The 17,122-nt window shown below is 40.4% G+C and overlaps 3 protein-coding genes across 3 annotated transcripts; 1 reads left to right on the plus strand and 2 right to left on the minus strand.

The window, feature by feature from the left end:
- Positions 1-10,986: 10,986 nt before the first annotated feature.
- LDX57_001899 (uncharacterized protein) lies at positions 10,987-11,576 on the minus strand (the record flags this gene model as incomplete). Its single annotated transcript, XM_046083546.1, has 2 exons — positions 10,987-11,454; positions 11,508-11,576. The coding sequence occupies 2 exons, from the start codon at positions 11,574-11,576 to the stop codon at positions 10,987-10,989; spliced, it is 537 nt and encodes a 178-aa protein (XP_045939503.1).
- Positions 11,577-11,830: 254 nt separating this feature from the next.
- Positions 11,831-12,785, plus strand: LDX57_001900 (uncharacterized protein; the record flags this gene model as incomplete). Its single annotated transcript, XM_046083547.1, has 3 exons — positions 11,831-12,056; positions 12,134-12,370; positions 12,427-12,785. 3 exons carry the CDS (start codon positions 11,831-11,833, stop codon positions 12,783-12,785), a joined length of 822 nt encoding a protein of 273 aa, XP_045939504.1.
- A 365-nt stretch (positions 12,786-13,150) lies between these two features.
- Positions 13,151-16,171, minus strand: LDX57_001901 (extracellular serine-threonine rich protein; the record flags this gene model as incomplete). Its single annotated transcript, XM_046083548.1, has 3 exons — positions 15,793-16,171; positions 15,543-15,728; positions 13,151-15,487 (listed from the first exon to the last, which is right to left on the minus strand). Exons 1-3 carry the CDS (start codon positions 15,859-15,861, stop codon positions 13,151-13,153), a joined length of 2,592 nt encoding a protein of 863 aa, XP_045939505.1. The 5' UTR covers positions 15,862-16,171.
- Between the last annotated feature and the right edge of the window lie 951 nt (positions 16,172-17,122).

The raw sequence follows: 17,122 nt of genomic DNA on the forward strand, positions 1-17,122 counted from the left end.
GTGCAGTGGGAGCACTCTGTCTGTATAGAGGTGCCACAAGGTGGGGCGACGCCGTAGGTGACCTATGGGAAGTTCTGGCAGTTTGGAGGGCTTGGCAGGGATGAGTAAAGTGCTGAATTACGTGATCTCCACGGATTCGATCGAAGGTCTTGATTTTCTAACTAGTTATGTGATACAGCTTGTGTTTATGCCATCTCTAGAGATTCAAATTGATGATCAATCAGCTCAACAGGAAGAAGCAATTATGTTGAATGATTGACTGATCGATCGTTTCGGCTGAGCAAGGCGATGAAATGCCGGCTCAGTCAACTCCCACGGCCACGAAAAAGGACCGGGCGTTGCAGCGGTTGTGTGGCAGCAGTTATTGAGGCCAACGGCACTGGCGGTGTTGCCTCGACCTGCACTCTGACAATCATACCTCGCAGATCCTCCTACCACGTCTCCTCGCGAATTGGTACGACCCTCTATCTGGACAGTCCTCAGGTCTGAATGTTCAAACATCAAGTCTAACACCAGCGCCCTTGCATGAGTAAAGTATACCACATGCATGTCGCAATTGATGAGAATGCCCCAAAATCAATGACCCGTAACGAGCCCTAATAGCGAGAATGAGGTGATAATCGTAAGCCTTTTCACGCTAGGACGATGGGGCGTGCCCAGTCCAGTGCCTAGTATAAGTGATACTCGATTAGGAATTTGGCTTGGTCAATAAGGGGAATCCTCGCTGTAACCCACTAAATAGAGATGTACCAGCACCATGGGCTTTGTACCCTGGGACATATTTATTTCGCTTGATGATCCAAGGTTGAGATCACCAATATCATATATTATGAACGGGGTATCTTTTCCACAACCGCGAGGGTTCAGTTATATCTATAGAACATTCATGTCGCCTGTGATGATGTGACAGCTGATGAGCCCATTCGTCGGCGAATAGGTGTGCCAGATATGATTTCCTATACTCTGGCTTATTGGTTCTCTGAGAATACTAGATAGGCGTAGTGTCTGGGAAGAGTAAAGAGTAGTTAGACCTGCTCCTGTATACTAGTTATCTCGCAATGACGGATTGATGGCTAATGTTCCAGACAATAGCTATGTCTCTAACGACTGATTGTGGGTTGACGCAAACCCGAGTAGCTGACCAGGTTACTATAACGAAGTATCCTCGAGCTCACGTGGCTACTGTTGGATCGAAGATGTCCTGACTCCTGACCGAAGGCCCGAATGGCTCACACAAGACTAATGAGCAGATAGGGTAAGGTAGGCCCGATCGGGTACGTATACTGAATTGTAAAAGAGTAACTGACGAGTTGATTTCGATTATGATACTTATACTCAAGTAACAATGGTTAAATTGAACGCGAGAAAATAAGAAAGAACTATCTGACTGTAGCAATTTGGCAGGGAATGACTAAAGCGCTCAAATAGTTAACTATGTGAACTCCACCAATATGATATGAATGAAGGTCTTAATTATCCTAACTATGGGAGTCAGCTCACTTATATGCTGTCTCTAGAGCTACAAAAACTATCGTTTCTGTTGCTCCGTATTCACACTGCTTGTTATCGCGGAAGCCGTGTTGCTTGCTGTATGTGGCAAGCTACGAGTGGCCGGTCCGAAGTTGGGTAAGTAGGTAAGCTCGGTTGCGAGGAAGCGACGGCAAACATTATCAACAATGGCAGAACTAATCTCAAGGAATTCTGGGCTCGGAGTTTGAAGACACAGAAGGCGCTATAACCTAGCAGATAAAACGGGACACGCCAATGAATCTAGGTATCTTTGAATCAGTATTGTATCCTGTAGCTTAAAGGTGTTATTACTGATAGTACCAATACAAATGGGGACGTGTGATGGTCGTACTATCTGCTGATTTCCTACTTAAAGGAAAGCCTGGACACAGCAAGATTAAAAAAATCAATGGGAGAGCTCGGTCCCACGGATTTCCCCAGAGGTGAGCGGGGAGGCTCATTAGCGAACCGCATTCCGGCGGATAAATACTTTGACCGAAATGCCGCTCCACCGACATCCGATAAAGACAGTACGGACAGGGTTCGTTATGGGGCTTCTTATCCCTTTCCTTCGGCCATGATGAGTGGAAGCAGGTCATCTGACTACAAGGCTTTTTTTCTCAAGGCAGAGGAGGATAGGAAGCGGGCAGAGGAAAGCCAAAGGCAGGCAAAAGAACGCCAAAGGCAGGCAGAGGAATGTCAAAGACAAGTAGAGGAACGAGAATGACAAGAAAGGGAGTGCAACCGACCAACGACATTTTTAAAGTTTATCTGACATTGTCATGATCTTTTTTGGAAGTTATTATGAGTGCAAACACTGTCTCATTTTACAATAAACAAAATTCTTTTTTTCATCGGAAAAAACTATTTTATACGATTGTTTTTGTGAACTGACTGCAAAATAAAATAACAAAAAATATACAAATCTGTTTGTTGTTATTTTGAATCAACAAAAACAAACGCACGACAATTATTTATATCATTTGTTATGTGGAAAAATCATAACCGACGATTTACGCATCGATTTATTAACAGCAAATAAAATCTCGAGATTTATGAACGATTTGTTGTTAAAAATTATGTGCATGATCTTGTTGCGAAATTATATAAAATATTTAATATTTGCGAAAAGTTTTGATTAAATAACAGAATGTGATTCGATAATCATATGTCAAACCCTAGGATCCGCCTAAGCTGTGCTGACTGCTAGGATATAGTTCAGGCCTCGGGTGATCAGTCCAACTGATCCTGGGAACGGGTGATACTTATCCGAAGAGCACCGCTGCTCTTGAGTAACCAAACGGTCGTGCCTGGGAACCGGCCCTGGGTTCCTGTGAACCAACTCGATGATCCAAAGATCCTTTAATCAGCTAAGGTAGAAGTAAGGCCAGGTCGATACGTATATCTCCCTGTGATAGAGTGTGGACGAATCGCACTAGCAATGTAACTCTGGTAGTTATCAAAGACAGTGATAAGATTGAACGCGAAGAACTAAACAAGAACTATCCTAAGTACATGGTAATGAGTGTCCTTATACCCCTGATTTCTGGTAACCTGGTATCAGCGGTAGCTGGTAGCGTGATAGCAGTTCCTGTTATCCTGCGATCGTGCTATCGCGCGATCGTGCTACCATCCTAGGTCACGTGTGGCGCGTGTAGAAATCCAGGTTCGCATAGGTGCATATGTACCGCGGCTCCTAGCGTCCTTGCCGTTCTTGGTTTAATGCTCAGGGCGTGCTCACTGAGCACTGAGGTGAGTAGCGGGCATCTCTTTGTTGCGGGGTTTGGTTGGTTGTCGTTTGCCCGGTGTTCTGCCTAGCGCAGCCGCCCTCACCTAAGTGACTGGTGTTGGTGTCGTAACATCATATTAACATATTAAACAAAAATAATGAAATTAAAACAAGACAAACATCGAATATGAAATCTTTGAAATCAAATCAATTTTATATTCATCAAATTGACGAAATCACAAATACTTTATTTATTACAATTGAATATAAATCATTTCACAAATTTTTTATAACAATTCTGCGTGAGAAATTTTGACTGATAAATTTTTAACAAGAAATTATAATTTCGAATATTGTTTCAATGAAAAAGCCGAAAAAATCAAAATATAATATCGCACGGCTGATCGGATCTAGACCTCTTCAACTCCCACGGGACCGGTCCCATGGGACTAGTCCCACGGGACTATATGGGAGTAGACCTCGCCACGACCCGCGGGTCTACCCAAACGGGGTACCCAATACCCGTTTCTTGGCGGGTAATGGGTAGGGTTCGCCTACCCGCGTGTGGGTAGTGGGTAGCTGGGTAATACCCGTGGGTAGTTTTTGGGTACCCACGGGTAGTTAAACAATGCAAACAAATGGAAACCCGTGACTTGCATATTTTGTGCATATTTGAGCTGTAATTTTAAGTATTTCATATACAACTACTAACTAGTCAAGACTCAAGATTTCTCGGATATTAAATGAATTAAAACAGAATTAATTCTATAGCTAATATTTAATAAACTGATTATTATCCCATTTTCACTTCCGATTTCTACCCGAAATCCGCTATTGAATCTCTGAGAAAAGATTTGTAACTTCATTATTGAATAATAAAGTTTCATGAAAAGAACTCTGGATAATATCTTATTCTTGTGTAATTTTTGTGTTCTTTTCTTTGTTGTCATTAATAAAATCAATATCTTATAATAATTGAAAATTTTTTTTTTCTGCCTCAATTTCTCCGCTTGTGAGATAATTTTTCTTGAAAACAAGATTTTCATCTTCGACCTCAAATTGTGTTGTGAATCTATATATCATAAGTTTCTGGATCGTTTCAGATCTTAATAAATCTCAACAGTAATGACAAACATCTTGAGCAGAATTAAAGAGACATTTAATGTCTGCATCTATAACAGAAATTGTGAAAATATCGCGTGCGAAACTTGCGAGTGCAAAAAATTTATGTTGATAATCTTTTCAAAATGTCCGAATAATTATTCCGCTAATAATATCTAAATATTTATTAATAAAGCATATAAATAATTAAAATAATATTGACCAGAGTCAAGATACTTCATAAACTCATTTTGCTCAACTAGGCTTGTTTGCTAAGATTCAGATTCTTTGAATATCCATTTAAGATCAAATTCTGAAATTTGCGTCGTGGATATATGAATCTCTAATAATATCTAATTCTGTAATAAACGCTGCTTATAAGACTCAAAATAATCTATAAAACTTTGACGATATCGATCACGTTATTTGTTGTTTCAATCTTTTTTTGAAAAGAACTGGAATTTGTTTTGCGACACAAATATTGTTTCAATAACAAAAAGATTGTCAAAAATGTCATTTGTTTTGCTGTAATATTGAGAAAACTTCGTTTTCGTTATATAAAACGCGCTTAACATCATTTTCTTTCAAGCTATCTTTTTATATCTAAATTGATTAATAGATCTTTCAAGATGGTCAAAAAATTTGTTATAAATATTAAAAATAAGATGTACTATGACATCCTTTGTCTTTGAAAACACATTCATGAATTGAAAGAAAAGTTGAGTGATATAAAGAAAATAATTAATTTGACACTATTGCTCTTGATCAAACTTTAAATGCAAATGTCTATATTTAGTGCAGAACTCATCGAACATAGACTGTAAACATTTTGCACATCAAAACATAAGAAAGGTCGAGTTCCAGCGTGTCTTAATGTCTTGAATTGACACAAGAAATGTTGATGTAATTTGAAGCTTGCAAAATAGCTTTAAGCGTTGAAGGCTCGTATTGATGAAAATAGTTAAATCCCATATCTATATATAATTAAATAAGTGAATAGGCTCTCATTATATCAAAGCTATAGATTGACTTTATTAAATGTATCAATAATCTTTCATTTTTATTGTTTTAAACGGATCAATTGATCCTGTGTTTCAAATCATTGCATTTTAACTATATCATTTTTCAGATTTGCTTTCATTTGTCCGAGAAACTGCTTAAGACTGAGTTGAATAACATGAACGAGACAAAAAATCTTAATAATTGTAATACAATCGCCAATTTCAAGGGACTAAATAGAATCCTGGATATTCGATAACATAATATTATTGTTTGATGCATTGTCGGTAATAATTACAAGTATTTTATCTGTAATCTGATGTTTCTGAAATAATTCAAGAAAAACGGCGCTAAGATTGATCCTTAAATGTGTTTTATATAGTGGTTCAAAATCAAGAAGTATTTCCTGATAATTCCAGTTCTCGTCAAGAAAGTAGCTAGTAATTGTCATAAACGCCTGCTGGAAGGAAGACATCCAACAGTCTAGAATCTTTGATAGTTTTCTATTTTTTGATAGTTTTCGGAGAACGTTATTCTGACATTCGGTGATAATGTCTTGAAATCAATATCAAATTGTTTTTGAAAATGAGATTTGTGGACATCTTGGGGCACGAGAGACCATATAAATTAAATGATGAAAGTTGAAATATTCAAGGATTTGGAATGATAACCGAAAATCAGTGATAAAACGGAGCAAACTTGCTTTTTAGGCCTCTTGAATGAAACTAAGGTTATCTAAAAAAGATGTGATCTAGTAGAAAGAAAGATATTAGTTAAATGATTTTTTATAACATAAGAAAATACTACCTCTTGAAGAAATTGTCTAATATTAGATTTATTTTAATTACAACATCCAATCTCTTTTAAATGCTTGATCATTGCTGTAATGCCATTTCCATGCTGTTGTAGATAATCAAGCATTTTCTTGCATTGTTTACACATAACCTTTGGCGCTCCATTGTTGGCTTTAGTCACTTAATCAAAGTGCTTTCAAATGTCAGATTGTTGCCGAATATCTTAATGTATTTGTTTCTTTTATCCGAAATCAGTCTGAAACTACCAACTCACAAAATTGTTCTTTGTCATGTCGGAATAAACAAGATATGTTGAAATTTGGTTAGAACAGACACGCTCGAGAGAGAAAGATATAGAAGCGGGAATAGATAAACGAATGAAATCCAAATTAGCGATTGATTGTGACACTTGCTAATTAAACGAAAGATTAGAAATGAGATCGTTTGGTTGAATAATCTGAAGACTATCTAAATTATCAGTATCATATAAAGATGATGTGTACGCATCAAAAAACTGGAAAAGTTGAGACATTATAATAAAGAAAATGAGTCCAGGCCAGTGATATAAAGTCACATAATAAAACAAATACTTATCGCAATAAATTTTGCGACTGATAGCTTTAGACTTGAAAACTCTAGATACCCTAAGCTATAATAACATACAAATAAATGACCCACTATATCAGTGATAAACTATTCTAATTGATAAGTTTTACAGATTATTCACGAATATCCTATGGACTACCCGCGGGTAGATAAGTATCCCGCGGGTAGTCCACAAAATACCCGTTTCACTTTAACAATTTTTTTATGCTTCAGTCTCATCAATTCCCGACAAGATCTAATAGTTTAATCTCTTCCATGTATATTATAGGCATATAAGATCAATAAAAGGATAATTTAAAAATAGAAATAGAATATACAATTCAATTTATCAATGTTCTGATATAATTAACTAATATAAGTCTACATAAGGAGATAAAGATAGTCTTTATAAAAAAATACATTTACTTCTCTCAAATATCAAAATATATTTTAAACACTCAACAAAACATTTCACATAATATCATCTAGAATCATCCCTGCTTTAATATATAATCGATTGAAAATAAACACATTTCACTATTACTGGAGTTTCTGATAATGTTTTCGAACTTCGATACTTAATTTACATAGATATTGTGGTTATATCGCGTCATGCACTGAAGGGTGACCAGAACAGGTATTGAAACCAGTATTTTAACCAGGAGAGTAAGCAGTTTTATGCGGCTTGGCACGTCCAAAAAGGGTTAGTTATGCATTTTTGGGTAGTTCACGGGTACTCCGCGGGGTACCCATGGTGGGTAATGGGTAGGGGGGTCATGGGTAATGGGTAGGACTCGTCTACCTGTTCCACGGGTCTGGAACCAAAATGCCTACCCGTGGAAGTTCCATGCCGAGGTCTATATGGGAGTGCATTGGGACCAAAGGTTAGTCCCATCAGTGGGACTAAGACCTCTATGGGACTCCCATGAGACTAATGGGAATTCCCATGAGACTGATTTATAAGCAAAATTGTTTTGCTTGAGACTTGCATAATTTATGTAATTTTTGGCTGTATTTTTCTATATTTGAGTTATAGTTACATTGTTTACAAAAAATATTTTATAATTAAAAAAAATAACAGAATTAATATATTCATTAAAAGTATTTACAAATTCAGTATTTAGATATAATAAGTAAAGACATCATTTTTTCGTTTTAAATATTTTGTTTTATCAAATATCTGTATTTGAATATTATTTTTAGATAAAGATCAATTATTATTATCAAATTCTGTTTTATGTGTATCTTTCTCATTTTTATCAACGATAAACTGTTGTTTTTTTTCAAATACGCGTTAGTTTAACGATTGTATATATATTTCAATAAATGGTTTATATTAATTTAAGAATGATTTATTTTCTTCATCATTATTGATTGGATTAGATGTATATTAAAGAAGATTAGTTTTTTTTCATTTATTTGTTTTTTGTTTTTTTTCAAATGTGAAAGCTGGATTTTTTAAAGTATTCTTTTTATTATTAATATCGAATGTTGAAATATAATGAAATATCATAATATTCTAAATTATGGCAGCATTTAGTGACTTTCAATAATAATGATAAATATTTTGAATTAAATTGAATAAACGTTCAACGCTCGCATTTGTTGCAAAAATAGAGAAAATATCTCGTGCAATTTTTGCAAATATTGAAAACTCGCGTTCATGTTTTTTTCAAAAGATTAGAAATATAATTTTTTTGGATTTAAATATAGATATTAACAATAATAAAAATAAAAAGATATCTTATCATTTATTAATTTTGAGATATTTCGTTAATTCATTATTAAAATATATTTTTTTTGATTAAAAATTTTAACTATATTTTTGTCAAAAAGATCTTCAAGATCATTTGTGTTTGATTGTTGTAAAGGCTGTGTTGAATATTGTGTTTTAAAATAGTGTTGTTGATAAGATTTTATGAATGTTTGAAAATATTTTTTATATTTTTGATGTAATTTAGAATCATTATTATACTTTTTATTTGAAAAGAATTTCAATTTATGTTGAGACGCAAGGATTGTATTAATTGTATAAAAATTATTATGAATTTTTTTGGTTTTGTTGTAATAGAGTTTTAATTTTTTCTGATTTGCATTAAAAATATAAAGTATTGCTTGTTTTTAAGATTTTTTTTTTTTTTTAGTTGTTATATTGATCTCTCGAGATGATCAAAAAATTGATTATAAATTTAAAAAATATTGTGAATAGTAATTTTTTTTGTTTGTGAAAAATTAATTGTAAATTTGTAAAAAGATTGTATAATATAAAAAAATATTCAATTTGTTGTTATTTTTCTATATTGAGTTTGAATTGAAACTATATATATAGCTTGCAGTATTGATTGAAAGTTGATAAAAGATGTTTTGCACGACGAAGCATAAAAAATGTAGAGTTTTATCAAATTTTAATATTTTGAAAAGGAATAAGTTTTGATTTATTTATTTGAAAATTTAAGAAAGTCTTTTTTCATTGTGAATTAGCATTAACAAATGTTGCGAATTCACGGATTTAGGCAATTTATTAATAAGTTATTAAAGAATATATTGAAAAGAATTTATTTTTGCAAAAATATAAATAATTTTTTGATCGCGTTAACTAATATAAAAAGACTGTGCTTGTAAATTTAATCATATTTTATTTGAATTATCATTTTTTGGATTAGCTTTGATCTGGCCAAGAAATTTATGTAGATTTAATTGAATCATATAAATTAAACATGAAATTTGAACAATAATAGTTTAATTAAAAAGTTCAAGAGACTAAATTGATTTTTGGATATTTTTAATCAAGATATTATTGTTTAATGCATTATCTGTTGTAATTGCTAACATTTGATTGATGATATTATATTTTTGAAGCATTTTTAAAAGAATATTGCTCAAATTGATTTCAAAATGTGTTTTGTGAAGCGATTCAAAATCAAATAAAATTTCATGATATTTCTAATTTTTATCAATAAAATAATCAGTGATTGTTATAAAGATTTGTTGAAATGAGAAAATCCAACAGTTAAGAGCAATTGAGAATTTTGTTTTTAGTGAAAGATTTTGAAGAATTTTTTGTTAATAATTTTTAATTATTGATTAGAGGTGACGATGAGCAGTTAATGAAGTGAAAAACATAGATTTTAATGAAGTTAATTGAGCTATTTCAATAAGTTTCGCAAAGTTTTTATGAGCTAGGAATTGAAATGGAAGTGATGATTAAACAATTAAATTAATTTGTTTATGTGTTCATTGATTTTGAATAAAAATCTTTTTAAATTGTTATGAACTAAGATATGTTTATTTTTCAGAAGAATTTAGTATATAAGTTTTAACACATTAAATAGAATAAAAATATTATAAACTTAAATGATTGTTGAATACTTTGTTGTTTTAATCGATTATTAGCAATCTTTTAACATGAATTTGATTCAAGATAGCATTTCATAAAATTTGTTTCATTTTCTTTATCATGTGGATGGGAAAGGACTTTTTTATATCTTTGACATATAATTTTTGTTTCATTAATAAATTAATGGACTACTTGATCAAAATAATTTTATATATTTGGAATATGTTTCGCATTTCAATAAACTTTTTTATTTTTTTCTTTTATAATTACATATTGTGTCTGCAACCATCAAGAAATAAATTGTTCTTTTGACATAGCTTTATAAAATATATAAATCTTTGTTCAATTGAGATTTACGTGTCAAAAGATATCAGAGTTTAATATTGGCTAAAGAAATTTAAATAGCGAAATTGAAGTATTTATTGTTATTGTTTAATTATAATTGAGATCAGATGTAAAGGGCTGTAAAAAATTTAATAAAATATATGAAAGATTGTCAAGATGATCTCTATAATAATTTGAGAGATTAGCGTTAGAGAATTGATTAAATTGATTTATAATATCAAGTTATGCGATAAAAAGAAAATGTAAAAAATTTATATTCAATTTTTATAATGCGTGATAATTTTTTCAAACCATGAATTAGATCCATTTAATAAATAATAAATAAAAGTTGATATATTATAAAAGAAAAGAAAAATCTTTACAAGTTCAACGTTAATTAAATAATTTTCTTTAATTTCATAAAAAATCTTCATTAGTTTTAATACAATCCCCATCAATTTCGATACAATTTTTATGGAATTAATGATCAATTTTCAATCCATGATTTTTAGGGATCTTCGCCGTCTCCCGCTGATTTTATATGGAAATTTTTCATTCACTATAATTTTTATATAGAGATTTATCTCTCTCACATTGAATAAAAACGTCTAAAAGAAGATTATTTCAAAAATTGATATTTCGCGTTGGACGTATGGGAATTCATGTGCGAATCGCGCGATCTTTAGGATCAAGGACTCGCCATCGCCATAATTCAAATTCACTCGGGATAAACGATCGCTGATCCGTGATGTAACGGTCAAATCGGTGAAGTCGTAGAACGGGACACTAGTAGACGTAACGTCAAGGCTTTTGAGATCTAGACCGTGAGGATGAAATTCGTCCGGAGTACTTTCGATAACGCCATGAGGGTTTCTTCGGACTGTGAGTGTAGTCCAGGCCTCGTTCCATTCTGGGATGTTTTGCAGCTTTGACAGGATTTGGTAGCTGTCTGTCCTGCCATAAGAGTCAGGGGGGAGGATGTCACCGTCCAAGACGGAGACGTAGACAATTCGTTGGTTTTTCCGCATTCGATAGAGGAAGTCGTTCTCTTCGAGGTCGAGGGATAGTACTTTCTCCTTTGTTGGTTAGTGGGTTTGAAGAGATGCCTAGTCGGGGGCTAGACACTTACATTAGGGGTCTCAGCGGTAGCAGGCTGATCGAGAGGGAGGATTGGGTTGACATCCTGAGCAGATGACATGGCGAGCTAAACAGCAGGGCAGGTCTATTCTATTGTTGATAGCTCCCCTTTACCATACAACAGGGTGAATGCATGGTATCCTCTTGACGACCGAGGCCCTGATAAAGACAAAGCGCAGCTAGCCCGAGTACCGAACTAGGGCTGATCATATGACCAACGCATCCCTACCCAAAACCCTACCTCATCCTAACCTCTTCTCATCATCAAATATCCTCAACCAAACAATCCCAGTTAATCCCAACCCCATCCCCAAAATGTCCACCCCAGACGAAACCCCAACCGATCCCTCCCCCTTCGCAAACAGCCACGTAACCATCCACTTCTCCGCCCCAGATTTCACAGTCCCCTCCCCAACCGACGTCAATGAAAAGGTAACCCCCGAAACCACGATCTTCAACTGGGGCGGCGTGAAAATCGCACGAATAGCACCCACCATCGCCGTGAAATTCGGCTCGCATGTCACCCCCAGCGAAGCAAAAAGTATGATATTTGTGGACCAAAACACGGAAACTGTACCGAGCCAAAGGTCTTCGCTTATTACACCTACGGCCCGATAGATCGCGATATCGGCGACTACGGGAGTCTGTTCGATACGTATATCTTCATGGACTTTGTAGAGGGTCAGACTCTTGATAAGGTCTGGGATGGGTATGATGAGGGCGCAAAGGCTCGTATCGCCAACCAGCTCAAAGCGTATTTCCACGAGCTTCGCCGGATACATGCGCCTGGGTATATAGGTTCCGTTGATTCTGGACCTGTGATGGATCCGATGTTGGAGTATTATCATACGCGAGGTAAGCTAGCTATCTAGCTGTTCCCAGTCCCTAATAGCTATAGTTGTGTAGTACAGGTGCTAAAACAGGGGAAGGACCATTCCCCTCCCTAGAAACCTTCAACAACACACTAATCGACGCCTACCAACTCAAAGTCCCAAAGCGCCACATCAAAAGCTTCCTATCCGGCATGCTCTCCGAAACCAACCACCAGATCGTATTCACGCATGGAGACCTCCGACACGCAAACATCATGGTCCACGAGGGGTCCGTCACCGGGATCCTGGATTGGGAGTTCAGCGGCTGGTATCCCGAGTACTGGGAATTCGCGAAAGCGTTGTACGTGTGGAGGTGGCAAAATGATTGGACGGATTATCTGTTGCGGGTTTTGAGGCCGTATTATGGGGGGGTATGCGGTTCATTCGTTCTTGGCTGAGATGTTGTGGTGATGGGTTTCTCGCCTAAGGTCTATTGTATACGGGTACCGCAGCATGAGATAGCTATTAGTGAAAGATACTACTCAGAAGAAGCCAAACTAGAACATGATAATATACCATAATATTACTCTAAATGTGTAAATCTTTAGGCTAGGTCATTCTCAAAAAGCACATCTTGCCAACAACAAAAACTCAATTCCAAATCTACATATACACACATCAACAACAACAATCTGCCATCTTTTCTTTTTAACTCTCATACAAATCGATATCAAAGATATATTAATGAAAGAAAGAAAAGGAAGACAATGACAGATGAATTACATCTTCCAACAACATCCCCCCAATCAGGTCAAAATCTAATCTAGTAGACAATGCCCATCATGGCGGCGATACCAACACCCCACCAGAAGCTGACGGCCTTGGCCGAGGCAGCGTCGTTGGACAGAGGGATGGTGGACGAGGGAGTAGGCGCGGCGGTGGAGCTACCGGCGTGCGTCTTCACCCAGGTCGAGGAGGGTCCCCAGGGGTTGGGGATGGTGGTCACGGCACCGCCGTTGTTACCGCCGGGGGACACGCCGGTGGGGGCAGGTCCGGGGATTAGACCGACGGTGGTCTGGTGGCCGGAGGTGGCGGTGCTGAAGGCAACCTGAGGCACGGTCACGGTGTAGGTGGAGTAGGTGATCGTGGTGGCGGAGACGGGCACGGGAGGAGCAGGGGCAGCAGGGGCGGTGGTCTCAGGGGAGGTCACGCCGCCGGTGGGCTTAGGAGCCTGGGTGACGGGGGAGACACCGGTGGTGCTGGGGACGCCGGCCGAAGGCACCAGGGTGATGGTGGACGGGATGGCGGTGACGATACCGGGGTTCTGGGGAACGTAGGCGGCACAGATACCGGTGAAGTAGGACAGAGCGGCCTGGACCTCCTCGTCGGAGGCACCCCACGCCTGCACACAGGAGATGACCTTGTCGGTGAACTCGGCCGAAGGGCAGAAGCAGCCAGCCTCGCTGTTGGAGTCACACTTGGGCATCTTGGTGAGCCAGGTGTTGATACACTTGGGCACGACGTTGGGGCAAGGGGTGGAGGGCTGCTCGGGGGTCTCGGGGGTCTCGGGCACCGATCCAGTGACGACGGGGGGCTTGCCGGTGGGAGCAACGCCGGTGGGAACCACAACGCTGGCGGAGGTGGTCGTCAGGGTAGAGACGGTGGTGCGAACGTGGGTGGTGGTCTTGTCACCCTCCGTCACAGTCTCGGTGACGGGGCAGGTGGTCACGGTCTCGTAGGTGACGATGGTGGTGACGGCAGGGCCAGCGGGGGTGGTGACAGGGGCAACCGGGGTAGTGACGGGGGCAACGCCAGTAGGGGTGATGACGCTGGCGGAGGTGGTCGTCAGGGTCGAGACGGTGGTGCGGACATGGGTGCTAGTCTTGTCACCATCGGTGACGGTCTCAGTCACGGGGCAGGTGGTCACGGTCTCGTAGGTCACGATGGTGGTGACAGCAGGGCCGGCGGGAGTAGTGACGGGAGCAACGTCGGTGGGGATAGCCTCAGTGGGAGGAGCCACGGGGGTGCTCTCAGCACACTTGGGGCAGTAGGTGGCGGTCGAGGTCTGGGTGACGGTCGACACGGTCTCGTAGACAGAGGTAGTGGTCTTGCCGCCCTCAGTGGCAGTCTCGGTGACGGGGCAGGTGGTGACGGTCTCGTAGGTCATGACGGTGGTGGTATAGTCCGAGGGAGCCGGGGTGAAGGCCGACGAGGAACCGATGGGGCCAACCGAGGTGGGCACCGTCGGGGGAGCGGTGGCGCTGGCAGTGCACTTGGTGCAGATGGTCGAGGTCGAGGTCAGCGTGACGGTGGAGACGGTCTCGTAGACAGAGGTGGTGGTCTTGCCGCCCTCGGTGGCAGTCTCGGTGACGGGGCAGGTGGTGACGGTCTCGTAGGTGACAACGGTGGTGGTGACATCCTCGTCATCGGTGGGGGAAGGACCGGTCACGGCAGGAGAGGTGATAGCAGGGCCCGAAGGACCAGTCGAGCCACCACCAGGGGAGACGCCAGTGGGGGTGGGGACACCGCCGTTCTCACCACCCTCAGTCTCGGTGACGGGGCAGACGGTGGTAGACACGGGGATGGTGGAGGTGACGACGGTGGTAGAGTCGGCCGGGCAGTTGGTGACGGTAGGAGCACAGCTGGTGATGGTGATCTCACTGGTAGCATACACAGTAGAGGTGGTCATTCTCACGGGGGTGCTGGGAGCCGGGCTGGTGACGGCGCCTCCATGGGTGGTGGAGTGGCCGGGGATGACGGGCACGGAAGAGCTGTGGCCGTGGGCACCGGTCTGGTGGGAGGGAGGGGTGGCAGTGTGGCTGGGGAGCTCGATGGAGTGGGAGGGGTTCTTGGTACCGGGGGTACAGTCGAAGTCGATGGTGTGAATACCCAGGTCGCACTCATCGTCCTCGTGGTCCTCGGGCAGCTGGAAGTGAACGGAGGTGGCACCACCGCACTGCTCGTTGCGGACATCGGTACCCTCGGGCGAGCAGGAGGCGACCTGCTTGCAAGAGGAGCCGTCGGGCATGCCGTAGACGACGTGGATGTCGGCCTTCTTGGAGGTAGCCAGACGGAAAGAACCGACGGAGAAGGCCTTGCCGGCGTTGAAGCGGAGGCCGGAGTTGGAGCCCTTGCCAACCTTACCCTCAATGCATTTGCCCTAACCGAGTCGTTAGTTGATGTCGGTGGTAGATCAAGCCAAAGAGGTTACTCACGCCGAAGCCGCCAGACACGGCACCACTGAACTTGTGCTTCATGGAGAAACCAGAGAAGTCGAAGCCACCGTAGTGGCTGAAGTCACCCTCGCCGATGCCACCCCAGTTGAAACCGGTGCGCTGCTCCTCGGAACAGTCATTGTCACTGTTCTCGGGGCTGGGATAGCAGGTATCAGTACCCCACCACTACTCACGTCAGCAAGATATACGAGATAACCTGGGGCCAAAATGATGGGACAAGAGGACATACCAACCCACGGGGGTGGGCAGTGGCCATAGCGGCCAGGGAAAAGAGAGTAACCGAAGTCGAGAACTTCATGATGACAGGAATAGATCAAAAAGATCTGAAAGAATGATATAGAGAAAGAATAGATCCGACGGGAGTAGTAATAGTTAGGACGAAGAAACAAATTAAGATATTATTATCGGAGACCAGCGACAACAATACAGATGGGCGATGAAAGAGTGATCCCCAAATAGAACGAATGGTCTTTGCCTTTCCCGGTCAAAGAAAGACAAGAAACGCAACTCAACGACAGGAATTATAGAGAAAGAAAGAAACACACAACACTGAAGAAAGAAAGAGAAAGGAAGATGGCCCCATGGACGGAGGCAGCAGGACCCTTCTTATGGACACAGACACACCGACCAAGCCGCAGGGTTCCTGACGGGAAAGACGGGCGTCAACAGAGCCGGACCCCAAAGGGCACGGAAACCGTCCTGACAAGCATTAGTTGGAACTTGAATTCCAATCGAGCTAGTCAGGCATGAAAATAAAATAAAAATAAAAATAATAAAAATGTAAGACAATCTGAGAAAGGCCGGCGAGGCATCCAGCGGGGATTGGTACGACGGACGACGAAAAAGGCCATGGCTTTCTCCAATGGAGGGCAGCCGGCTGTTCCGCTAGTGCAGGAACACCCTGACAAGAGATATGGGGCGCGAAAGGACCACCAATCACACAAAGATACAATACTGGATGCTCTCGAGCTGCCCTGGACTGGTGGCTGATGAGGTGGAGGAAACGAACTCCAGCGACGCCACCCAATGAGACGGTGGAAATTGAGCAGGATCACGGTCTGGAAGGGATAGGAACAGGGAAGTGGATTCCTGACGATTCGATGGATGACGGAGGGATTCAATCAGGGTGGGGGAGAAATCAGGAATAATCAGTTAGTGGTGAAGAGAAAGAAAGAACGAACAGAAAAAGAAAAGAAAGATTAGTACAAAGCCGGAGTCACGGGTTGACAGAGCGCTTGCAGAAAGTTTACCGGGGTTTGTTTGACACTGACAATTGACACCTCACATCAAGCCCTAACTCTCTACCATAACTAGCAAAGGACAACCTCCGAGTCAGAATAATCGGACTGATAACATCCAATTCCTACTAGTAGTAACTACTCCAAGTCAAGTCTTCTCCGTGCCCTCTAGTCTCTACTGTCCGTCTAGTTAGTAGTGTCCACCGACTAACTACGGAGTAGTAACAACAGACACTCAATCTAACGAGATCCCAAGAACACCCCCATCCCACTAACCCTCCCCACTAGACCCCACCAGGCTAAGCCCGGACAACAGGACGA

Source organism: Aspergillus melleus (assembly GCF_016097325.1).
Source record: "Aspergillus melleus strain CBS 546.65 chromosome Unknown contig1, whole genome shotgun sequence".
NCBI lineage: Eukaryota > Fungi > Ascomycota > Eurotiomycetes > Eurotiales > Aspergillaceae > Aspergillus > Aspergillus melleus.